This window comes from Ambystoma mexicanum, chromosome 11, assembly GCF_040938575.1.
Source record: "Ambystoma mexicanum isolate Mex_15411 chromosome 11, UKY_AmexF1_1, whole genome shotgun sequence".
In the NCBI taxonomy this organism is placed as follows: domain Eukaryota; kingdom Metazoa; phylum Chordata; class Amphibia; order Caudata; family Ambystomatidae; genus Ambystoma; species Ambystoma mexicanum.
In genome coordinates, this window is record NC_090934.1 from 1003862617 (window position 1) to 1003887135 (window position 24519).

Sequence of the window (24519 nt, forward strand, 5' to 3'; positions counted from 1 at the left end):
GCATTAGCGCTTGCTGCAAAAAGACAATGAACATTATTATCAAGCTTGGACTTTTGAACTTGCAACAGAACTTTTACAGAGCCTTACCTGAATAGTCAAGCTTACCTGAACTCCCATCAATCCTCAATCCAGTGAAGTAACTGGGTTTCACGCACCCCTGCATCAGAAGCAGGATGGAGAGCTCATCCTTCCTGACCCTAAGGTGAGACTTCACAGGGAATCGTGGAAGGGTATCGTGGAGGGTTGGAAGAGAGTGGGAGGCTTGAGCATAACTCAGTCAGTAGGTAATACTCCCTTTTCACGCACAGGGGAATATTCCTGCGAGCCGGAGAAGCCAGAGTAGAGGGCCCTTCCTGTCCATCTTCAGAGTCCTGCGCTTCACCATTGAAGAAGCATCAGCACTCGAAGCCAGACCTGCGCCTCCGTGGGAATCAGGTGAGCGTTACAGAACGCGAAGCCTACCCACAATTTCCCACCCGGGCGCTATGGAGACTTCCGAGACTGACCAGCTGGCCCAGCTTTTGGGGGAATTACGGGCAGAGGTGCACTCAGCCCGCCAGGAGACTAATGCTCTCAAAAGAGAACTGATCTTATCCAAGGAAAGAACAGATGACCTAGCCAAAAGGTTATTACAGGCCCAGGCAGGGCACACTCCTTTACCTAATTCCGGAGACATTTCCACATCAATGGGTTTGAGTAACCCGGTACAAATTAATGTACCTGGACACATGCCTTTGGCCCCGCCTGAACGTTTTGCGGGGGATCCCAAGAAATATGCCGTCTTTATGAACCAATGTCGTTTACACTTTCTATGCAGACCCGGAGCCTTCCCTAATGACCAGACCAAGGAAGCCTTTATACTATCTTACCTCAGTGGCAGTGCTGCCGATTGGTCTATTCCATTGGTAAATCAGGATGATCCCATTCTCCAGAATTTTCAGGGCTTCCAGGCCAGCATGGAAAGATTGTTCGCTCGACACTCTCAAGGACAGGCCCTTGATAAAGAACTGCTATCCTTACGACAAGGTAATCAGGATCTTCTGTCCTACATAGCCACCTTTAACAGACTGGTTGTGGAAACTGGATGGCCAGAAAGCAAAAGGATCACATTGTTTCATCGAGGCCTGCGCAGAGAGCTTAAGGATGTTCTAGCTCAGATAGTAAACCCACCCCAGGTCTGCGCAGACTACATTGACTTGGTGGTTCAACTTGATCACAGACTTCAAAATAGAAAAGCAGATTGGTTCAAGCATGAAAACCGAGCACCGATCAAAACCCACGGTAACTCCAAGAGTACCGACGTATCTGAACCTATGCAAATCGGTGGTGTTAAAGGACCATTAACGCAGAAAGAACGAGTTAGAAGGCGGCAAATGCAACTTTGTCTGTATTGCGGGACTTCCGGTCACTTTCTTCGAAATTGTCCAGTTAAACCACTTAAGAAGCTGGTTGGAGCTACTGATAACGAATTAGTGACACCTGATTCGGGAAACGACCTAGCCCGGCAAGCGTAGGGGTCCGCTTGCCGAGCTTGAAAACTAACTCTTTGACCTCGCATTTTGTCATGCCAATGGTGCTCGTGGACCCAAAACAGCCTCAGCAGTTGCATGCTATAAAAGCATACATCGACAGTGGAGCTATTGGAAATTACATAGACCGTGAATTGGCTTCCAGGATTAAGCTTTCTCTCCGCCCGAAAGTAACCCAAGATGTCATTACTACAGTAGATGGAACCGAAATAGCCTCAGGGCCTGTAACGCATTCCACTGTTGAAGTGACACTGGTGGGTCAGGATGGACATCGGGAAGCAATCGTGTTTGATGTGATCAAGGCCCCACAATTTCAAGTAATTCTTGGAATTCCTTGGTTAGAAACACATAATCCCAGAATTGACTGGCGAGCAAAGAAGATAAGTTTTCCTGATTGTGAACCAACTTGTTATCCAAGAAATCCAGCTATGGGTCTAGCCTCAGCAACTTCCACCCCTGTACAGCTACCGTCAGAATACCAAGAATTCCAAGACATTTTTCAGAAAGAACAGGCTAACACGTTACCTCCCCATCGGTCTTATGATTGCCAAATCGATCTGGTACCCAATGCTCAACTACCTTGTAGTAGGATTTATGCTCTTACGGAACCTGAGAACCTGCATTTCGTCAGTATTTAGATCAGTACCTAGCCAATGGTTTTATTCGCCCGTCCAAGTCTCCTGTCTCTTCAGCTCTGTTCTTCGTGCCGAAAAAAGAAGGCGACCTTAGAACGTGTATAGACTATCGCGCCCTAAATCAAATAACGATTAAGAATCGTTATCCTCTGCCCTTGATCCCTGAGCTTATCGACCAGGTGAAAGACGCTTGTGTGTACACCAAGTTAGATCTCCGAGGAGCTTATCACCTGGTGCGCATAAAAGAAGGCGACGAATGGAAGACTGCATTCCGCACCAAGTTTGGGCTCTTCGAATATCAGGTGATGCCCTTCGGTTTGTGTAATGCACCTGCCGCCTTTCAGTACTTTATGAATGATGTTCTTCGGGAACTTATCGATGTCTGTGTCATTGTTTACATTGACGACATCCTGGTGTACTCTTCTTCAGAATCTGATCACAGAAAAAATGTTAGGGCAGTTCTTGAGAAACTGCGCCAGCACAGACTATTTGCAAAACTCGAAAAATGCGTTTTTCATACCACAGAAGTTGAGTTTCTCGGATTCATCCTGACACCTCAAGGAGTCCGAATGGACTCGCGAAAGGTGGACGCCATCCTCAAATGGCCATCTCCAACTCGGTGAAGGGAGTTCAGAGCATGCTCGGCTTTGCCAATTTCTATCGAACATTCATCCCGGAATTTTCCCGAACAGTCCAACCCATCACCGCTCTCCCAAAGAAAAACAAACGCTTTGAATGGACTCTTGAGGCCGAACAAGCCTTCCAGGACCTGAAAACCAAATTCACCTCTGCACCTGTATTGAAGCACCCGCACCCAGATCTCCCGTACATAGTGGAAACCGATGCATCCAGTTCGGCCATGGGAGCTGTCCTGTCGCAAAGAGACCCAAAAACTAATCAACTACACCCAGTGGCCTTTTGGTCCAGAAAATGTTCTCCTCCTGAAATCAACTACGCAAATACCGATAAAGAGTTACTGGCCATCAAATCTGCTTTCAAGGCTTGGCGTCACTACCTTCTCGGGGCAAGACACACCATCACCGTAATTACGCACCACAGAAACTTACAGTATTTAAAGACGGCCAAAGCTCAATCTTCACGACAACTCCGATGGGCTCTATTCTTTGCGGAATTTTATTTTGTAATTACCTATCGCCCTGGCTGCAAGAATGGAAAAGCGGACGCCTTATCCCGGATTGGCATGGAAGAACCTAATTCGAGCTTAGAACCTGTGCCCATCATACCTGAGCAAAGAATCTTAGGCTTAACTTCATTGCAAACTATTGAGGATATCCAAACGCAAGTAAAACAACTTCTAGACTCTTCAACCTTACTGGAATGGAGTCAAAAGGGTCCTCATTACACCATTAAGGATGACTTACCCTACTTCCAGGAGCGGTTGTTTCTGCCAAGTAAAGAATTGCAAGAACTTGTTATTGCCCATCATCATGAATCTTTAATGGAAGGACACCCTGGTATCGCTAAAACGGAGGAAAAATCAAACGCCACTTCTGGTGGCCTTCTTGGAGAAAAGACATAAAGTCTTTTGTACTGTCTTGTGGAATTTGCGCCCAAAACAAGGCTCAAAAGAAAAGGCCAGCCGGCCTACTTCAACCCTTGGATATTCCACCGGCACCATGGCACACCCTGTCAATGGACTTTATAACAGATCTGCCTCCTTGTGCTGGTTACAACACAATCCTTGTAATTGTGGACCTATTCTCCAAAATTTCCCACTTTATCCCTTTAAAGGGTTTGCCTTCAGCTTCCACCTTGGCCAAGGAATTCCTGGAGAATATAGTTCGCATACATGGTTTCCCTTCCATATTAGTCTCGGATCGTGGAAGTCAATTTATCTCACATTTTTGGAAGAAGTGTTGCCAACTAGCACAAATAGATGTGCGGTTATCCACCAGCCACCACCCCCAGACCGACGGACAAACCGAGAGAACCAATCAGACTCTCGAACAATATCTTCGGTGCATGTTACACCAATCCGAGTTAAATTGGAAAGACATCCTTTGGATCGCAGAATATGCATACAACAATTCAGTGCATTCTGGAACCGGACAAACCCCCTTTTATACTTTGTAGGGTCACCATCCTCGGACCTCTGACCTAGATCCACCTCTGACCCTGGAAATGCCCGCAGTAAATCATCTGCATTCCACAATAACCCGAGCCTTCAAAGAAGCTGCAACTCATTTACAGCAAGCCAAGAAAAAGTATAAAGAAAACGCTGATTTGCACCGAAGTAAAACTCCTCCTTACCAAGTAGGAGACCAGGTATGGCTAGCAACTAAACATTTACCCCTCAAGGGCCCGCGAACCTTCAATCCCAGATTCATAGGACCTTATCCCATCAAAGCTATAATCAACCCAGTGGCCTTTAAACTGGATCTACCGTCCAACATGCGTATTCATCCAGTTTTTCATGCATCACTTTTGAAGCCAGTACAACCAGGAACCCGATTATCCAAGCCTCCAGATCCAGTTCAAATTGAAGGGGAATTAGAATTCGAAGTTAAAGACATTTTAGACTCCAAGGTGGTAAAGTCGAAACTCTTCTATCTTGTTGACTGGAAGGGATATGGACCTCAGGAGAGATCGTGGGAGCCTAGTAACCATGTCCACGCACCTCGATTAGTACAAAGGTTTCACCGGAGATTTCCGAACAAGCCCAAACCCCCGGAGGGAAGAACCTTGGGAGGGGCCTTGAGGGGGGGTACTGTCATGATGCCTACCTCCAAGGAGCCAGGTCCGACCCAGCAACCCCAGAGGCAGGCATAATTTCCCCCAGGGGAGTGCCAGCGGGCCCAAGCTGGGGCCCTTTGGACGCAGTCCTGGCGCCTTAGGCGCCAGGCTCATGTTGGACCTCTGTCCTGGCGCCTTAGGCGCCAGGCTCATAAAGCTAGACATGTGTTCAAGTGTTTTAATGTGCACTTACCTGATGCAGACCATGCTGCCACATCCAGGCCCTCTTGAGGCCTGAATGGAACTACTTTACCTGTGGGACTACTTTCCACCCGGGTGTGGTCGGGGAAGGATACATACCTGATCGGAGGAAGGATACACACTAGGGACTTCTTCCAAAGCTATTTAAACCACATCCGATCAGCAACTCACGCTTCGCGTTGTTCTGCTTCTCGCAGCTGGACGCTCACCGTGTCAGCTCCTGCATCTGGACTTCAGCCACGCCTGTCAGCATCCTGGGTCACCTGCAAAGGGAGACAAGAGACCTTACCAGCTAAATCTGCACCACGGAGACATCACACCGACGATCCTGAAAGGGAAGACATTATTTTTAAAAGCATTTCGTTACGATCGCTGCAGCGCTGCATTTCACTCACCTTTCCTGGGTTCCTCCATCTTCAGCAGCGATCATCCGGATCCACAGCCACTTCCCAGAGCCTAGAGAAAAAGGCAAGAATAAGAGGTGAGAGAAGGAAGGGAATAAGACTTACCTGTTGGGTCATTCCCATTTCATTTCGGGTCTTGCTGCTTCCAGGCATTTTCCGGACCCCGGCCCCTATGGGGAAAAAAGACAAAGACATTGAATGAGCGTATGCAAAGACAGTTCCCGAGCGCTCATCCAGAACTAACCTGCCATTTACTGGAACTGGAACTGCACGTTTCACTTCGGGTCGGCGCCATATCTCCGGCATTCCGAACCCCCGCCCCTAAGGGGAAAAAAGACATAAGCATTAGCGCTTGCTGCAAAAAGACAATGAACATTATTATTAAGCTTGGACTTTTGAACTTGCAACAGAACTTTTACAGAGCCTTACCTGAATAGTCAAGCTTACCTGAACTCCCATCAATCCAGTGAAGTAACTGGGTTTCAACGCGCCCCTGCATCAGAAGCAGGATGGAGAGCTCATCCTTCCTGACCCTAAGGTGAGACTTCACAGGGAATCGTGGAAGGGTATCGTGGAGGGTTGGAAGAGAGTGGGAGGCTTGAGCATAACTCAGTCAGTAGGTAATACTCCCTTTTCACGCACAGGGGAATATTCCTGCGAGCCGGAGAAGCCAGAGTAGAGGGCCCTTCCTGTCCATCTTCAGAGTCCTGCGCTTCACCATTGAAGAAGCATCAGCACTCGAAGCCAGACCTGCGCCTCCGTGGGAATCAGGTGAGCGTTACACTGGTCCTTGCGGGTGAGTAGCAGCAAAGGGGTTGCTTATCGTGGCGTAGTCCTTTAGGTATCTCGCACAATAGCTGGCGAGTCCGATAAAGGAGCGTAGTTCCGTTGTGTTTGTGGGGGGAGCAGCTGTGTTGAGGGCGGCCACTTTGTCTGGATCTGGGCGCATGCCTTTCTCTGAGAAGATGTGCCCAAAAAATAGCAGGGACTTTTTGTCGAATTCACATTTTTCCTTGTTGAGTGTGAGACCTGCCGATTCTAGCGCTGCACATACTCGATGTAGGTCCACATCGTGTTCTTCTTTGGTCTTCCCAAATACTAACACATCATGGGAGTAGTTGAGACAGTTGGGCACGTGACGTATGACTCAGTGGATTTCGTCTTGAAAAATCTCTGCAGCTGACGAGATGCCAAAACTAAGCCGCTTGTATTGGAACAGACCCATGTTGGTCACAAAGGTCGTTATGTAGCGAGATTCAGGACTTATTTCAATTTGATGATATCCCTTCATCAAGTCTAATTTGGAGAAGGTGGTGGCCCCGTGAAGTAGGTGGATCATGTCTGTGATCCTTGGCGCCTGATGTCTCTCTCTTTCGATGGCGACATTCGCCCTTTGCATATCTACGCACAGGTGGGTTGAGCCGTCAGGGGATTTTTTGGGGACAGGGACTATGGGCGATACCCAGGGAGTCGGTCCGGTGACGGGCTTGATGACTTGAGCCTTGATAAGTTTATCCAACTCGTCTTCCACCTGTTTCTGAATGTTCACTGGTATACCCCTGTAGTGTTGTGCTACTGGTGGTACGTTTGGATTGATGTGAAGGTGGACCTTTCTGTTTTTGCGTTTTCCCAGCCCTTTGAACAGCTTTGGGAATGTCTGTTCAATGGTTTCGGGTTTCTCAAAGTATTTATGTGCCATGAGCTGGTATAGAATGTGCACCAACCCCATGTCGACTGCCGTCTTGAAACTCAGGATGCAGCCGCTGTTGGCTTCCGTTTTAAGTATGTGTAGCTGTATTTTTGCGACATGAGACTTATGCTTATGCTTAGGTTGTGATGGTGCCCTTGAGCAGCAGGGGCGTGGTTGCTCTTTAGGGGTATATGTCCACCGTGGCCTTTCGTATTTTTGGGGGATTGGAGAGGGTGTTGTATGCTGGTTCACTGGTGATATTAACAGTCGCCCCGGTGTCTATGAGAAATTCAAGAGGCGTGTAGTTGAATTGTAATATGAGCATAGGGCTGTGCTGGGTGGCCATTTTTCGTCGTTCAAAGCCCACACGTATCCTGTTTTCCTTTGATCGTCCTCCGAGGATGGAGTGTCGCTGGACGTAGGGGATCTCATTTCTATGTATCTGACAAATCTTCGCCTTTGACTGTGTCTTGGAGTTTCTGCTGACCGTCTCTCTTCTCTGGTGGGGGCGCTTCAGCGTTCTCTGCCTTCCCTGCGTTGTGTCCTGTAGTCGTCCTCATGTCTCGTGTCTGTCGGACTGTGGCACGCGTTTCATCTGCGTTCAGACAACCTTTGCCTGCTGGATGCGGGGTCGGGATCATTTTTGCAAACTGCTCTGAAGTGGTCCATCCGGCCACAGGCGGCGCATTGCTGGCGTACTGCTGGGCACTCCCGTATCCACACCTGTAACATGTGGCTTCTGATCGTTTGTTGTGGGCGTTCATGAACGAGGCTAGTTGGTTGACTTGGTCCTGTGTTTTATTTTGGAGTGCTATCTTGCCAAGGCTGTCTAACTGGGTCTCTACTGCCGCTTCCATTCTGGCTAGGGCCAAAATTTCCTCAAGAGTTCTCTGTTTCTGTAATAGTTGTTTCCGAAATGGTTGAGATAGGCATCCCGCGATGACTTGCGAGCGCAATGCCTCTTCATTGCAGTATCGGTGAAACTCGCAGTATTTGAGTTTGATGCGGAGGCGCATCACGAAGTTGTCCAGGGACTCGCCTTTCTCTTGTCTGGTGGTGTGGAATATGTGCCACTCATAATCGATGTTAGTATGTGGGTCGAAGTATTCTGTTAGTTTGCCATGTAGCTCCCCGTAAGTGGCATTGTCCAGGTTTAGTAGCTCACCTGCAATGTCTCTGACTGCCGGTCCTACTGCTACAGACAGAGTGTTCTTTAGTCTGTCATCATCCGTGAGACCTATGGCCCTACGTGAATCTTGAAATCCCTTACCCATATGGCCCAGCGGGGTCCTAGGTTGGTGGTGTCACTCAGGTCAAACGGCAGGGGCATGTTCAGTGTTTGGGTAGTCCCTCCTGCCACTGCAGCCTGATTTGCATTGGCATTTGTATTTGCGTCTCTGTCGGATCGAGATGATGACGCTGTGGCGGCTGTGGTGACCGAGGGTGTCACTGGACTGGACATGGTGATGTCTCAGGCGGTATTGTGGCTGTGGTAGTGGTCGCACCTTGGTGAGGTTGGCTGGCCTGGGGTAGGTTTGAGTAGTGCTCAGTTCACTGTATTGTCCCTTTATCTTTATTGAGGCTGTCTATTTGGGCTTTAACTGATTGTCCTTCCCCTTTGTACCTGCACTGTGAGGCGTCGGGCGCTTTTCTGCGCCGTCTATCAGCTCCTGCAGGCGGGGGCGGCACGCTCTGTGCGTTGTTTGATCCACCCTCCACGTGGGCGGCAGCAGGCCGTTAGCTAGGCCTCTCGGTACTCCCCTTCTTGGGCGGCCACACGTTGCTGCTGCCGGGGATAGGCCTCTAGAAACGCCCACCTGGAGCGCTCGTTTGTGTCCAGCGTGTTGTGGAGCATGATCGCTCCAGCTCTCTGTGGCGGGCCTCCGGGCGTCCGGGCCTCTGTGGGTCCGTGTCGCAATAGTGCGTGCGCAGCGGGCCGTAGATCTTTGTGCCGGCTGCCTGCGGGAGGTGCGCCGACGCACTTACACTGTCCGATGACAGGCCTCCTGGAGCGTCGGGTCCGTTTTCCGATGCATCGTCACCATTGTAAATATAGTGAAACTGCAGGCAGGCCTTTCACGCCATCAGCCACACATTCACAGAACCAGGCAAAACACGGGAGCAACCTGCTTTGTACGTCCTGCTTTATTTAATTAAAAAACAAAACTGCCCTTTCCCTCCCGAAGCCTTCCCTAACCCAACGTCACTTCCTTGCCCCTGGGACCGCAACGGCGGACCTCCCACCAAACGAGGTGGATGGGCTGTGTCCTGAGTCAGGATGTTACGGCACAGCCTGACACCTTCTTCTTGTGAACACCCACAAGATGAGGATCAATGTTTTCTAGATACGACGCCTCATATAAATCAGCGGTATGTGCCAGTCTTTGATTCCTCGTTTCCTCAATAGGCTCATCGCATCCTTTTCTTCGACCAAGGAAATCTAATGTCCCCTTCTTAACGTGCAAGGAGGGTGCGCTGCCGTGGGAACAATCACTGGTAGAAATAAATGAGGTCCTATGCATTCTAGTGTCACTATATGACAGCCTCAAATCAGAAACAAAAGCGCACTCAGTGCTTCTGGAATCGCTCCTCTTTACGTTTGACAATGTAAAACTACATGCTACTGCTAAAGAGTTTCTGTTTCCCCATGGCTACCAAGGACAGAGTGCATTTACAAGCTGGGCATTCCCTGGAGAGGAATTATTTATTTATTTCTTGTGCATTTGTAAGGCGCTTATACATCAAGTAAATTGTGTCACATGTGAGTTAAGGGTTAGCTCTCGGAATGTAGACTCTGTCATCTCTGGTGTTCCAGTGGCTCTGCCTGAGCGGGGGGATTTGAGGGGGTGGGGGTGGCACCCTCGGACTGCAACTTGGAAAGTGTCATCATCTGTGAAGGTGACTCAGTTCAGCTAAGGGGGGGAGTCCCACCCAGGAGAATGGATTTTGGGGCCCCAGAATGGTGTTAGGGATTCGATCATAATTAGAAAGAAGCCTCCCCCGCCTCAAGGATCAACATTGGGATCTGAGGCTGCCACTCTGGCTCACGCCTCAATTTCCTCAGGGGTGGGCAATAATGGTTCACTCCGCCAATAGGGAGAAAACGTGCTTTGCCTTGTATTTCAGTGAAGGCATCCAGGAAGAAAGCTCCCATGAAGAAGAAAACCAAAAATTGCCCAGCCCTACATTTAAATACCCAGGCGTCTCGACAGTTCCTACGTCGCCTTCTGTCCCAGTCCGAAGTAAAAACGTCCATATCCAAAACAGTCATCCGGGACTCTTCATCTTGTGACAAGGAAATTCTAATAACCTGCTCTGGTGAGAACAGTGTAATTGATATGGTGAATACAAATAAAGAAAATCAGTCTAAAAGCTTGGAGGGGCCCATCCCTAGTTTAGAAGGAAGGTGTATCGCCCTGATGGGTCCTCCGAGTCTGGGTACTCTTGACAACGATCAGGTGAAACCACTGACTTCTTTTCATGATCCACAAAGGCATCCACAATTGCTTGGAGGGAGTGATTGTTTTCTATGGTGTAAAACACTCCAAGAGTCACAGCAGTTGAACCCTTGGTCCGTAGTGGGCAGTGGCCCACGTGCCAGGATAGACATGATCTGTCTGCAGCCCCAACAGGCACTTAAAAACGATGTGAACAATGGGGGTGTTGGGGCGGAGCATTAGCCCTTGGGCCTGGGGAGTTTGGGTGGAACCTGCAGAATGGTCAAAGTCCCAGTGGTAGTGGCACGGGATTAAGAATCTAAGTATGGAATCTTATTCGAAAGTGTGATCCCTGACAGAAGATCCCTAACCTTGAATCGTACCAATGTTTTACACTTGCTAGCTGAAGTGTCAAGTATTGCAGACATATCCACACATGATGTAAAGAGGGTATTTTTCCCAGATAGGTATAGGTTGGACAGATATGTGGTCTTTTTCAAATCCAAACTCATTTTTGATTTTGTCCTTCAAGAATGTGATTCATTACGGGGGTTCGGGTTTGACTCAACCAACTACGTTGAGAGTAAAGTGTGGGCATGGTAGCTAAGGGGCGGGAATGTGATCAACAACTTAGCAAGGACATTTTAGCCTTAAAACACAAAATGAAGATCTTCGAAGAGTCTAAGGACTGGTCTTGGCTATTGAGTGGACGCAAGGTTAAAAAGCAATTAATATGGGGTCAATCACAGATGGAAGTGAGTCCCTTTTCTATCTTTTCATGCAAAACGAGGGGCCATTCCCACTTATTTACCAACCCGAGTGTGGGTCGTGAATTGAAGTTGCATTTGGTGATCTGCCTTCAGGAGACCTGGCTAATGTATCAACCGGCGTTTGACAGATACACCGTAATTTTTCAAGCAGCAAGTCGTGGGCTAATGGCTCACCCATATGGTACTCTCCTAACATTGATTAGATCAGAGAGTAGTCTCGTAATTTTGAGGAGCGTGTCCTCTTCCTTTGGTATTCAAGCCACTCATGTGCACATTTCTCACCTTTTAATCATAAATGTATATTGGCATGAGAAAATCTTGGGTTTGGTTTCCACTCTCAATTGTCTGATAGAGATCATTATTGCTTGGTGTGAACAATATGTTAGTGGCCAGATAATCTTAGTGGGCAAACTTAATTCCGATTGTATTGACAGTGATTCTCAATGGAACGTCACAGGGTATGATTCATCCTTGTCAATAAAGCAGCATAGAGGCTATCAATGGCTGAGATGCTTGCAAGGGTTGGGTTTGTATCAATTTAATGTATCTGTACCAGTTGACATTCCACATAGTCCGACTTGGTCCAACGGTAAAGTGCTCTCAACCCTTGACTACATTTTTGTGATAGGTGGTTGGTTTGAAAATTGCTGCCTGATGAGTGTTGTCCCCTCCCTATTTAGTGATCATTCCATACAGATAGCGAAATTTGAACTGGGTAATCCCATTGAGGGTCCAGATTATTCGGCCGGACAGAGTTGTGTACTAACGCAGAAGGGAATCGAGTAAGCTGGAACGCTGTTTTGGCGGCTAAGGTGAATCATTCTTAAGCTGACGTTCTTACATTTTCTTCTAGTGATTGGAAACATTTTGGGCCTGATTCGCAGACGTGTTTTATAATGGTGCAATGCCATTGGAAAACTCTCTGTGAATCAGGCCCTTTGTGTTTTTGCTCAACAATTGTGAACCTCTATTTCTGACCTAATACAGTGTAACCAACCTCCGGTCACGTTAACCAAGATTAAAAAACCTAAAAGGCACTTACATGTTTATAATGCGGAAACAGCAGCTAAGAAGTGTAATTTAAGAAGAGTGGTTAGGTCTATAAATCAAAGGGGCTCATCTCACACCAGACACAAAAAGAATATGACAAGACGCTCACGTCACTCGTATAGGAACTGGTCTAGAAATAGCTTTGGGAAGAGGACCCATGATGACTCTGAAGTAGTATTTACAGTTTTAAGAAATTAGAATGTTCAGGTATTTTGGAGACTTTTGAATAATGCGACCCTCTACAAACGGGGAAACAAATCAATGCTGTAGCCGAAAATGAGTGAGTCTGGCATTTCTCAATTTTATATGCAGGGCCTACTGGTTATTCAGTGTTCACACTATTAGATTGAAGTCAACTGATAGGATGGACCTTCTCTTTTGGAGTATAATAGCATACTGGAGGTGATCAAGAGGATTAGTCCACCCTGTCCAAATAAACTATCAAACCTTTTTTTTTTTTTTTTTAAATGATTCCGAAGCATGGGCAGTAACCCTTAACATCTTGTTTGAGAGCATGGTGAACATGGATAATTGTTCTCTTGGTCCATGGCACATATTGTTCCTATTAACAAGAAGGGTGCGAGAACCTGTCCCTTAAATTACAGACCAATTGCCCTCCTGGATGCAGACAGCAAGGTTTTTGCTTCAGTCTTGCTGTCCCATCTAGAGGCCTGGGCTCTAGAGGTGGGCTGATTGGAGAAATGGCAAATTTGATTTTGCGCCAATCTAGGAACCTCACTAAATGGTCTGACAGTTAAAAGTGTTCAGAACCTGGACTGTCATGGTCTCTGCTTCCAAAAGATCAGGACTTGCCCGACTCCCTTGGAAGCAGACCCATAACCCCGGTTCCGAGTGCCAGCCAGTCCCAATTGGGACCTTTTGGACCCTGTCCTGGCGCCAGTGGCACCAGGCTCATAAAGATGTCCAGTCCCAGCGCTGGAAGCGCCGGGCTCATAATGCTTGGGTGGACTTACCTGCAGCAGACCATGCTGCTTACTTACCTGCCAGTTGAACCCCTGATCCTCTTCTGTTTGGGACTACTTTTCCTGTTGGGTGGGGCAGGAGCCACTCCCTAGGTTCAGAACACTGGAACTCTTCTGGAAAGCAGGAACTCTTTTCTTACCTAGGCGTGGCTGTGGAAGGAGACACCTAAGCACTACAGGAGGCTATTTAAACCACACCCGATGGATGAATCTTGCTTTGCGTTATTCTGCATTCTCTGCAGCAGAACGCTCATCGTGTCTTCTGCTTCTGATCCTGGGCCTAAGGGAACAAAGGCTTACCATCCTGGAATCCAGTCTTCAGCAGCACCTGTAAAGACAAAGAAAGAACAGGTTAGCACTACGGTCTTCAGTGGCAGCGCATCTCTTACCTGGTCCATCGGCTGTCACCAACGCCTCGCGCTGCATTAAGGCATCTGAAAGACAAAGGCTTACCTACTCTTCGCATGCTCCGGAGGTCTTCGCACTGCATTCCGGCATCTGAAAGACAAAAGCTTACCAGCTCTTCGCACGCTCCGGAGGCCTTCGGCGCTGCATCCCGCATCTGAAAGACAAAAGAAGGTGCGTTTAAAGACATTGGGCAACTCTATTACTCACGTGCCATTACTCCTTCCCACGCCGAATCCAGTGGGTATTCCAGCACCCTTCAGCTTCTCTAAAGCTCCGAACTTGTACCTGCAAGATAAAAGGGACAGTCAGTGCGCATCGTGAAGCAGGCTACAAGCGCTTACTTACGTGCTTCCAGGCGCTTCTATTCCTCACGCGGGTTCGATCCTCAACTCTCATCAGCCCGCCATCCGCCATCGCCGGAACCCTGCAAAACAAGAGATATCATTACAAAAGACTTTTAAGACATTTGAAGTGCCCAGAACTTACCGTTCGTGCAGTTAACGACGGACAGCAGTCCTCTGAGGTCAAGAGGCCTGCACCCTTATCCAGTGAAGAAACTGGTTACGGCACCCTGCCCCGAGGCAGATGGAGAGCTTGGCGTTCACTTACCTAAGGTGAGGGCGTTAACCTTTGGGGTTCTACAGGAGAAGAGAAAGGGAAGAGGAGAGAGGCACCCAATAACCCCAGTCCATTAATCCCATATTTTCTATCTGCAGACATCTTACTCTTCGAGTCAGACATACAGTGCACAGAGGTCCAGCCCAAAGAGCCAACCGTGTGTTACACATCACCTTTGAAGATACGGCATTCACCCAGTCAAGACCGGCGCCTCTGCGGGAATCAGGTGAGCGTTACAGAACGCAAAGCCTACCGCAAAACTCCCACCCAGGCGCTATGGAAACCTCGGATACCGACCAGCTAGCCCAGTTACTTGGGGAACTAAGAGCAGAAGTGCATGCAGCCTGTCAGGAAACGAATGCTCTAAGAAGGGAACTGATTATTTCCAAGGAGCGAACAGACGATCTCGCTAGACAATTGCTACAGTCACAAGCCGGACAAACTCCGTTACCATCATCAGGGGCAAATCTTCCTTCAACATCCTCTACGAACCCAGTGCAGATCAACCTACCTGGGAATGTACCTCTGGCTCCGCCCGAACAATTTTCTGGTGACCCAAAGAGGTTTGATGTATTTATTAATCAGTGCCAGTTGCACTTCTTATGCCGGCCAGCAGCCTTTCCAACTGATCAAGCTAAGGTAGCTTTCGTGCTTTCGTACCTTAGTGGCAATGCGGCAGACTGGTCGATCCCTCTAGTTAATCAAGATGATCCGGTTCTCCATGATTTTCAAGCTTTTCAGCTCAGTATGGAAAAACTGTTTGCAAGACATTCACAGGGGCAGGCCTTGGACAATGAGCTCCTTTCATTGCGACAGGGTAATCAAGACCTTTTGGCTTATATTGCGTCTTTCAACAGACTGATAGTGGAAACTCGATGGCCTGAGGACAAAAGGATTACGCTGTTTTATAGAGGTCTACATGGAGAGCTCAAAGATGTGTTAGCCCAAGTAGTGAATCCCCCGCAAGACTGTTCGGACTATATTGACTTAGTCGTTCAAATTGACCACAGACTGCAGAACAGGAAGGCCGATCATTCCAAGTTTGATGCTCGAGTATTTTCCAAACCACCAACTCCTACCAAAGGAGTAGACTCCGGGGAACCCATGCAAATAGGGGGCCTGAAAGGACCACTAACACAAAAGGAGCGGGAAAGGAGAAAACAGCTGCAATTATGCCTCTATTGCGGAAACTCGGGGCACTTTCTTCGAGACTGTCCGGTGAAACCAGCCAAGAAGGCAGTAGGAGCTGCAGTTACCAGGGTCACAAACTCTGAGCAGGGAAACAACCTCGCCCGACAAGAATAGAGGTCCTCTTGCCGAGCGTTAAAACCAGTTCTGTGACCTCGCATTTCGTGATACCTATGGTCCTTATTAGCCCTGAACATCCGGATCGATTACATGCGATTGAAGCTTACGTCGACAGCGGTGCCATCGGCAATTATGTGGATCATGAAATGGTTTTGAGGATGAATCTGACTCTTTGTCCAAAGGCTGTAAAGGACGTCATTACTACGGTGGATGGTACGGAGATAGCCTCCGGACCAGTAACGCATACCACCCAAGAAGTGACGCTAGTAAGTCAAGATGGACACCATGAGAAGATCGTGTTCGATGTGATCAAGGCCCCTCAGTTCCAGATTATTCTAGGAATTCCTTGGTTAGAGAAGCACAATCCTCAGATCGATTGGCGAGCAAGAACGGTTCAGTTTCCAGAATGTGTCTCTACTTGTCACCCTCGACCTGGTGTTGCACTGGCAGCAATTTCCTCGGAGGCTCCCCAGTTACCTCTTGAATACCTAGAATTCCAAGATGTTTTCCGGAAGGATCAGGCTAACTCTCTACCTCCTCATAGGTCTTATGACTGCCAGATAGACCAGACCTGATATCTGGATCTACTCCTCCTTGTAGTAGAATTTATGCCCTCACCGAGCCTGAGAATCTTCACCTCCGACAATACCTGGATCAATACCTAGCGAATGGGTTTATTCGTCCTTCCAAGTCCCCTGCTTCCTCAGCTTTGTTCTTCGTTCCAAAAAAAGAAGGGGACCTTAGAACTTGTATAGATTATCGCGCCCTGAACCAGATCACCGTTAAGAATAGATATCCGTTACCTTTGATCCCTGAACTCCTGGACCAAGTCAGAAAAGCATGCATATATACAAAGCTGGATCTTAGAGGAGCCTACCACTTGGTACGAGTAAAAGAGGGCGATGAATGGAAGACGGCCTTCCGCACCAAGTATGGGCTATTTGAATATCAGGTCATGCCCTTCGGACTTTGCAATGCCCCGGCCGCCTTTCAATATTTTATGAACGATGTCCTCAGAGAGCTCATAGATGTGTGTGTTGTTGTTTACATTGACGACATCCTCGTTTATTCTTCATCGGAAACTGAACATCGGAAACACGTGAAAATGGTCCTCGAGAGATTGCGTCAACACAAACTTTTCGCTAAGTTGGAAAAATGTGTTTTCAACGTGACTGAAGTTGAATTCTTGGGATTCATATTATCACCTAGCGGAGTGCGTATGGATTCAAAGAAGGTCGATGCAATTCTCAAATGGCCATCGCCATCCTCCGTAAAAGGTGTTCAAAGCATGTTAGGCTTTGCTAACTTTTACCGCAGGTTTATCCCCGAATTCTCTCGAATAGTCCAGCCCATCACCGCCTTGTTAAAGAAAAACAAACGTTTTGAATGGTCTACCAAGGCGGAACAAGCTTTCCAGAATTTGAAGACTAGATTTATCTCTGCACCGATCTTAAAACATCCTCGCCCAGAACTCCCCTACATCGTTGAAACTGATGCTTCGAGCCTTGCCATGGGGCAGTTCTATCACAAAAGGACCCAGTAACCAATCAGTTGCATCCCGTGGCATTTTGGTCCCGCAAATTCTCGCCTCCTGAAATCAATTACACTATTACTGATAAGGAACTTCTAGCTATCAAGTCCGCCTTTAAGGCTTGGCGGCATTATCTTCTGAGGGCCCGACACACCGTTACTGTGATTACAGATCACCGAAACCTGCAATATTTGAAAACCGCAAAAGCTCAATCCTCTAGGCAACTCCGTTGGGCACTATTCTTTGCCGAGTTTGACTTCATAATTACCTATCGACCTGGTACAAAAAACGGTAAAGCTGATGCCCTTTCTCGGATGGGAGTGGAAGAACATTTGCTCAATCCTAAACCTGTACCTATCATTCCCGAACAAAGAATTCTAGGTGTAATCGCCACACAATCCATAGAGGAAGTTAAGGATAAAGCCAGGCTACTGGTAACTCCAGCAGACATACAGAATTGGCATCTGCAGGGAAAGGACTTTACGGTGAAGGACAACCTATTATATTTCCAAGAACGGTTATACCTGCCCAGCACAGATTTACAGAAAAAGGTAATCTCTTGTTATCACGATTCTTTAATGGAAGGACATCCCGGTATGACCAAGACCTCGGAAAAGATCAAGCGCTACTTCTGGTGGCCGTCTTGGAAAAAAGATATCAGAGACTTTATAATGTCCTGTGGAGTATGCGCCCAAAACAAGAGTCAAAAGGAAAAACCAGCCGGCCTCTTACGCCCTATTGACATCCCGCCTCGCCCTTGGCATACGCTTTCTATGGACTTCATCACCGATCTACCTCCATGCTCCGGATACAATACGATCCTAGTAATCGTGGACCTATTCTCCAAGATGGCGCATTTCATTCCACTCAAAGGCTTACCAACAGCAGCAACTCTGGCCCGAGAATTTCTCGAAAACATCGTCCGACTGCACGGTTTTCCTTCAGTTCTAATTTCGGATCGAGGTAGTCAATTTATTTCTCATTTTTGGCGAAGTTGCTGTCGGTCGGCTCAAATTGATGTGAGACTTTCGACCAGCCACCACCCTCAAACCGACGGACAAACCGAGAGGACCAATCAAACTCTGGAACAGTATTTGCGCTGCATGCTACAACAAACTGAAAAAACTTGGAAAGATATCCTTTGGATAGCCGAATATGCCTACAATAACTCTGTCCACTCGGGAACTGGGAAGACCCCGTTTTTTCTTTTATACGGTAGTCACCCTCGAACCTCGGAGTTGGATCCACTCCAAGATCTTGGAACACCAGCAGTAGACCACCTGCATTCTACAATCACCCAAGCCTTTAAGGAAGCCGTTTCTCACCTTCAAAGGGCTAAAGAACAATACAAGAAAGGAGCAGACCAACATCGGAAGGAAGCCCCCCAATATCAAGTAGGAGATCAAGTCTGGTTATCCACCAAATATCTACCTCTAAAAGGACCACGCATATTCAACCCAAGATACCTTGGTCCCTATTCCATCACTACCATAGTAAATCCAGTAGCGGTCAAGTTGGACTTGCCCCCTCACATGAAGATACATCCGGTCTTCCACGTCTCTCTATTAAAACCCGTGCAACCTCAAACCCGACTAACTACATCTCCAAATCCTATTCTAGTTGATGGAGAACTCGAGTTTGAAGTCAAAAGCATCCTGGATTCCAAGATCTCCAAATCTAAACTATTTTACCTGATTGACTGGAAAGGCTACGGTCCCCAAGAAAGATCCTGGGAACCTGCAGAATATGTCCACGCGCCTCGTCTAATCAAAAGATTTCATCGAACATTTCCTAACAAGCCCAAACCCCCGGAGAAGCCCGGTTTGGGAGGGGCCTTGAGGGGGGGTGCTGTCATGATCTCTGCTTCCAAAAGATCAGGACTTGCCCGACTCCCTTGGAAGCAGACCCATAACCCCGGTTCCGAGTGCCAGCCAGTCCCAATTGGGACCTTTTGGACCCTGTTCTGGCGCCAGTGGCACCAGGCTCATAAAGATGTCCAGTCCCAGCGCTGGAATCGCCGGGCTCATAATGCTTGGGTGGACTTACCTGCAGCAGACCATGCTGCTTACTTACCTGCCAGTTGAACCCCTGATCCTCTTCTGTTTGGGACTACTTTTCCTGTTGGGTGGGGCAGGAGCCACTCCCTAGGTTCAGAACACTGGAACTCTTCTGGAAAGCAGGAACTCTTTTCTTACCTAGGCGTGGCTGTGGAAGGAGACACCTAAGCACTACAGGAGGCTATTTAAACCACACCCGATGGATGAATCTTGCTTTGCGTTATTCTGCATTCTCTGCAGCAGAACGCTCATCGTGTCTTCTGCTTCTGATCCTGGGCCTAAGGGAACAAAGGCTTACCATCCTGGAATCCAGTCTTCAGCAGCACCTGTAAAGACAAAGAAAGAACAGGTTAGCACTACGGTCTTCAGTGGCAGCGCATCTCTTACCTGGTCCATCGGCTGTCACCAACGCCTCGCGCTGCATTCCGGCATCTAAAAGACAAAGGCTTACCTACTCTTCGCATGCTCCGGAGGTCTTCGCACTGCATTCCGGCATCTGAAAGACAAAAGCTTACCAGCTCTTCGCACGCTCCGGAGGCCTTCGGCGCTGCATCCCGCATCTGAAAGACAAAAGAAGGTGCGTTTAAAGACATTGGGCAACTCTATTACTCACGTGCCATTACTCCTTCCCACGCCGAATCCAGTGGGTATTCCAGCACCCTTCAGCTTCTCTAAAACTCCGAACTTGTACCTGCAAGATAAAAGGGACAGTCAGTGCGCATCGTGAAGCAGGCTACAAGCGCTTACTTACGTGCTTCCAGGCGCTTCTATTCCTCACGCGGGTTCGATCCTCAACTCTCATCAGCCCGCCATCCGCCATCGCCGGAACCCTGCAAAACAAGAGATATCATTACAAAAGACTTTTAAGACATTTGAAGTGCCCAGAACTTACCGTTCGTGCAGTTAACGACGGACAGCAGTCCTCTGAGGTCAAGAGGCCTGCACCCTTATCCAGTGAAGAAACTGGTTACGGCACCCTGCCCCGAGGCAGATGGAGAGCTCGGCGTTCACTTACCTAAGGTGAGGGCGTTAACCTTTGGGGTTCTACAGGAGAAGAGAAAGGGAAGAGGAGAGAGGCACCCAATAACCCCAGTCCATTAATCCCATATTTTCTATCTGCAGACATCTTACTCTTCGAGTCAGACATACAGTGCACAGAGGTCCAGCCCAAAGAGCCAACCGTGTGTTACACATCACCTTTGAAGATATGGCATTCACCCAGTCAAGACCGGCGCCTCTGCGGGAATCAGGTGAGCGTTACGACTGAGAGGGGAAGTACGATTCAATCTTTATTGCCTCCATTGGTTTAACAGCGACATTTGATGCCGCGAATCGTGAGTACCTATGGTTCAGACTGTATCACTGGGGTGTTCCCGGGGCTTATTGAGGCTAATAATTGGCTTGTATTCACACTCCAGTATTCAAGTGCGGCTAAATCATTCTGTTTAATTCTCGCTCCAGATACCCACATTTCGTGGTGTCAGGCAGGGTTGCGTTTTGGCTCCCTGCTTGTTCAATCTTTACTTATCAAACATGTGAATACTTAAAACCTGCCGCATTCATTAACCCAATTCTCCATCATTAATGGCCTTTCTGACTGTCCTACGCGGATGACTTCCTCATCTTTGATTGTACCCCGGTAGGACTCCAGAGGCTGATGGATGCTTTTGCAGTGTACATGAATAAGCATGCCCTCCAACTCAACCCCTCAAAGATCAAAATACTGGAATGCACAAGGGTGCGGGAAGAAAACGACCTTTCGATTGCATGTTGGCCATGAATCAGTGGCTAAGGTTAAGTCGTTAATCTATTTGGGTTTCTATCTACAGGCAAGACCTGCTGAGATAAGGCTAAAGGAGTGACTGAAGGGTCGAACATCGCAATTGGTTAATCAATTGCAGAGGGTTAACGTGTGCTGCTGTAAATACACTCTGAAACCATGCATAAAATACTACAAAGGGATAATAGTCCCTAAAATCCTGTATGGTATGAATATATATCCCCCTATCATTATTGGAAGTGCTGCCTACCTTGAAAGCTATAGTTTGGCGTAGGGTCTTGCACGTGCCCAACTCTATCCCAATCCATGCAATACGATATGAGTTGGGCAATACTACCCTTACCGCAAGGGCACAGTGGAAGATTTAGTCTCTTGTGAGAAAGAACCTTAGCCCACCCGTTGGTTCTCTATTTGAGGGCCTGAAAAGGATCCTCAAGTCAGGGACATTTAAGTGGTTGTATGAGGAGCTTCACTACAGTAGTGCTTGTCTATTGGAGGTCTGCAGATCAGTGGTCGAGTTAAGAGACAATGGGCCTCATTACAAGTGTGGTGGTAAGGGGTTAACGGTGCCGGTAAAGGTGCCGGTGCCGTTAACCCTGTACCGCCTCATTATGAGGTTCCCTCGCAGGACCCGCTCTGAACGTCTGGTCAGACCAGACGTCCTTTGCGGGTCCCGCGAGGGGAGCAGCCTGTTAACAACGGGCCCGTCATTAAAGGGCCTGTTGTTAGAGTGCTCCCCATTCCCATTGAGCCCTATGGGGGCTCAAATGGGGATGGTCCGGGTACCCTGAATGGGGAAATACCGGGCCCTCCAAAGTCGGAATGGCCCGGTATTTCCCCATTCAGGGACCACGGACCCAGAAACTCGTAATGAGGCCCAATCCCTGTAGAGTCAAGAAACTTATGTTTGAATTCGATTTGATCTATAAATTTGAGAACATTCATGAATACCCCTCTCTGTCCCACCTATAGGACGATCATAAGAAATTAGGAACGCTGGCATCCTTTTTGGCAATTTATCCAGCTAAGTATGTAAGGTTGGCTTTTCTGCGTTTTTGTTGGAATTCGTAACTGACAAAACAGATAAGGATTAAATTTGCCCACCTGGAACAAATCAAAAGGGATGTCACTTTTGTAAGGATGAGTGGGAGTGCGAAACCCTCAAACATCTACTTCTAATTTTCCCTGCAGTTCAGGGTTTGAGGTGGAATTATTTTAAAACATTCTTGTCATGTTTTGAAGTGGGGAGACAGAACAGGTATGGTCTGCCTGTCTATCAGCTCACACAACTTCCACGGTTATAGCCATCACCAGCTTCTTAAAAGCATTGAGAATGGAAGAGACTTCGGTACCATTATCGTTGGGTTAATGATTAACTGAGTAGATTTTATATAAATGTAATTTAGAATAATGCATGTTTTATATCAGGAATATCACAAAAACACCTCACCATTCTGGCACAAATGCCTAGTTGATTGGCTTAGGGCTCGAAGGCTGACAAACTATCTTCTCACTCCCTTGCTAACGAGTCCCACGGTGTCCAAAGCGAAGGTGGTATGACATAAGTGGAGGGGTACGGCCAATCACATGCTATCTCCACTGAAAATGTTTTTAAAAAGATGAAAAGCTGCCAGCGTTTTTATTGGCGGTATTCGTGCGCCTCTGTTATGACCTTATCATGCCCTCTGCCAACCAAAAGGCATTTTGGTAAACTAGCTGCCTTTAGAAGGAAAAGCATGTCCGCCAGCCAATATGCTGCCCCTTCAGCCAGAATGCACCTATTTAGTTTGCAGAGCTACCTTAAGAGGTCTCCTCACTCACTGCTTAGTTCCCAGAACCACACCTGGGAGGGTGTTAAAGAGAAGCCTTTGATCCAAATGACAAGGCTGCAATCAGTGCCTTAAATGGGCAGGTACTTGCCAGTCCTGGGCACCTGCACTTCTTTTATTTGAAAAACACAAGTTCGGCTCTGTGGGGAAAAACAGGTGGTGATTCCGTTACCACCACTGTTTTTTGGCAGTAACGGAATTACAGTTGTTTCTCCTGCACTGTCGAATTAAACATTTGGAGGTAAAGCGGAAAACATACCTCCAGCAACAAGCTAGAGGTCAATCCCCCAGTTCACCTCTAAAAATGTACAGCACGGTTAGGCCGCCACAAATCCCCATGGAGTCCTACGGACTAAAAAAATGTGTAATTGCCAGTGCTGTAATCCCATGGTAAACACAAGAGACAAACTGGCGGTAACAGTGATCGAGTTGGGCAGTATCTCAGCGGATTTACTCCCAAATTACCATCAAACTCGAATGGAGGGCCATAGTACTGGCACTTCTCAGTAGGGAGCCAATATGTTTAATGCAGAAGTACAGACACTTTTTTATTTTTTTTATTTTATTTTACATTTGTATATCGCACAAGGCAGCCCCTAGGCATCGCTGCAATACTTTTGTGGAAGGTCAAAGAACCCCTATGCAACAGGGAACTGGGGAATTACAAATAGTGCAGACAAGGGGACGTGTCCAACTGGCACACATCCTTCTGTCTGCACTTCTCAGCGGTAAGTAGGTACTCTGGGATTGTGAGTTTCCGCACTTCTGTGGTTCCTAAAATGCAGTAGTGATGAGTAAATGAAAGCTGACTTTGCCAGTGCCACGGCACAGTAATCACATGGAAAGTTCCAGGCAGTTCCTCTACTTTGTATTTAGACCGTGGGCTTTAATTTTTGACCCTACTTTGTTGCAACATGTTTACATTGTCTTGCTAGTGGTGCATGTTGCCCCACAGGTCATTCTGAGCTTTGTATGTGAGGGCACCATAGCAGGGACCAGTGAGGTGATACTAGTGTCTTCTCTCCTTTCTTGCAGCTCAGCCTCCTGGTCGCCACCTTCCTGAATGCATCACGCCTGTCTGTCAGCAATCTGGACTCTGTGAGGCTGGTGGCACTTGGAGGCATCGTCTGTGGCATAAAGCAGTCTGACATAGTACGGCTGGTGCCCCAGGAGTTCTGGTGAGTTGAACGTATGTGTTACAAGCCGGGTGAAAAATACTCAAACTACTCCCCACAGTTTGTGAGGTATTTGGCGTGTGGTAGTGTGCAATTCAATGTTCTGCTTTAAGTAGGGTCTGGGAAGTCCAGGGCCATGGGCAGTCAGTTAGCAAGCACCCCGCTCTCCTGCTGGTGCGCCCAGCGCCAGCAGAGAGCGGGGTGCATTGCATTTCAATAGGGTGCCTGCCGAGCCTTCACCTACCACGACAGCTCGGACGATCCCTTCAAAGACTCCCCCCGAGCTGGCATGTCGGGGGCTAATGGGGCACCCAAGGTGGTCGCCCTTCCCGCACAGGCCTAAAGCTGGCCCTATGCACC

The 24519-nt window shown here is 47.9% G+C and overlaps 1 protein-coding gene and 1 long non-coding RNA gene across 3 annotated transcripts in view; one reads left to right on the forward strand and one right to left on the reverse strand.

Annotated features, from left to right (window-relative positions):
- STRC (stereocilin) overlaps positions 1-24519 on the forward strand; it is a 543934-nt gene that overhangs the window by 444550 nt on the left and 74865 nt on the right. The window contains exon 24 of the mRNA XM_069624197.1: positions 24020-24162. Within this exon, the coding sequence (XP_069480298.1) occupies positions 24020-24162 (143 nt within the window). The remainder of the gene's footprint in view (positions 1-24019; positions 24163-24519) is intronic.
- The window catches only part of LOC138504027 (uncharacterized), a 240116-nt gene that overhangs the window by 134076 nt on the left and 81521 nt on the right, over positions 1-24519 (reverse strand). The window lies entirely within an intron of this gene.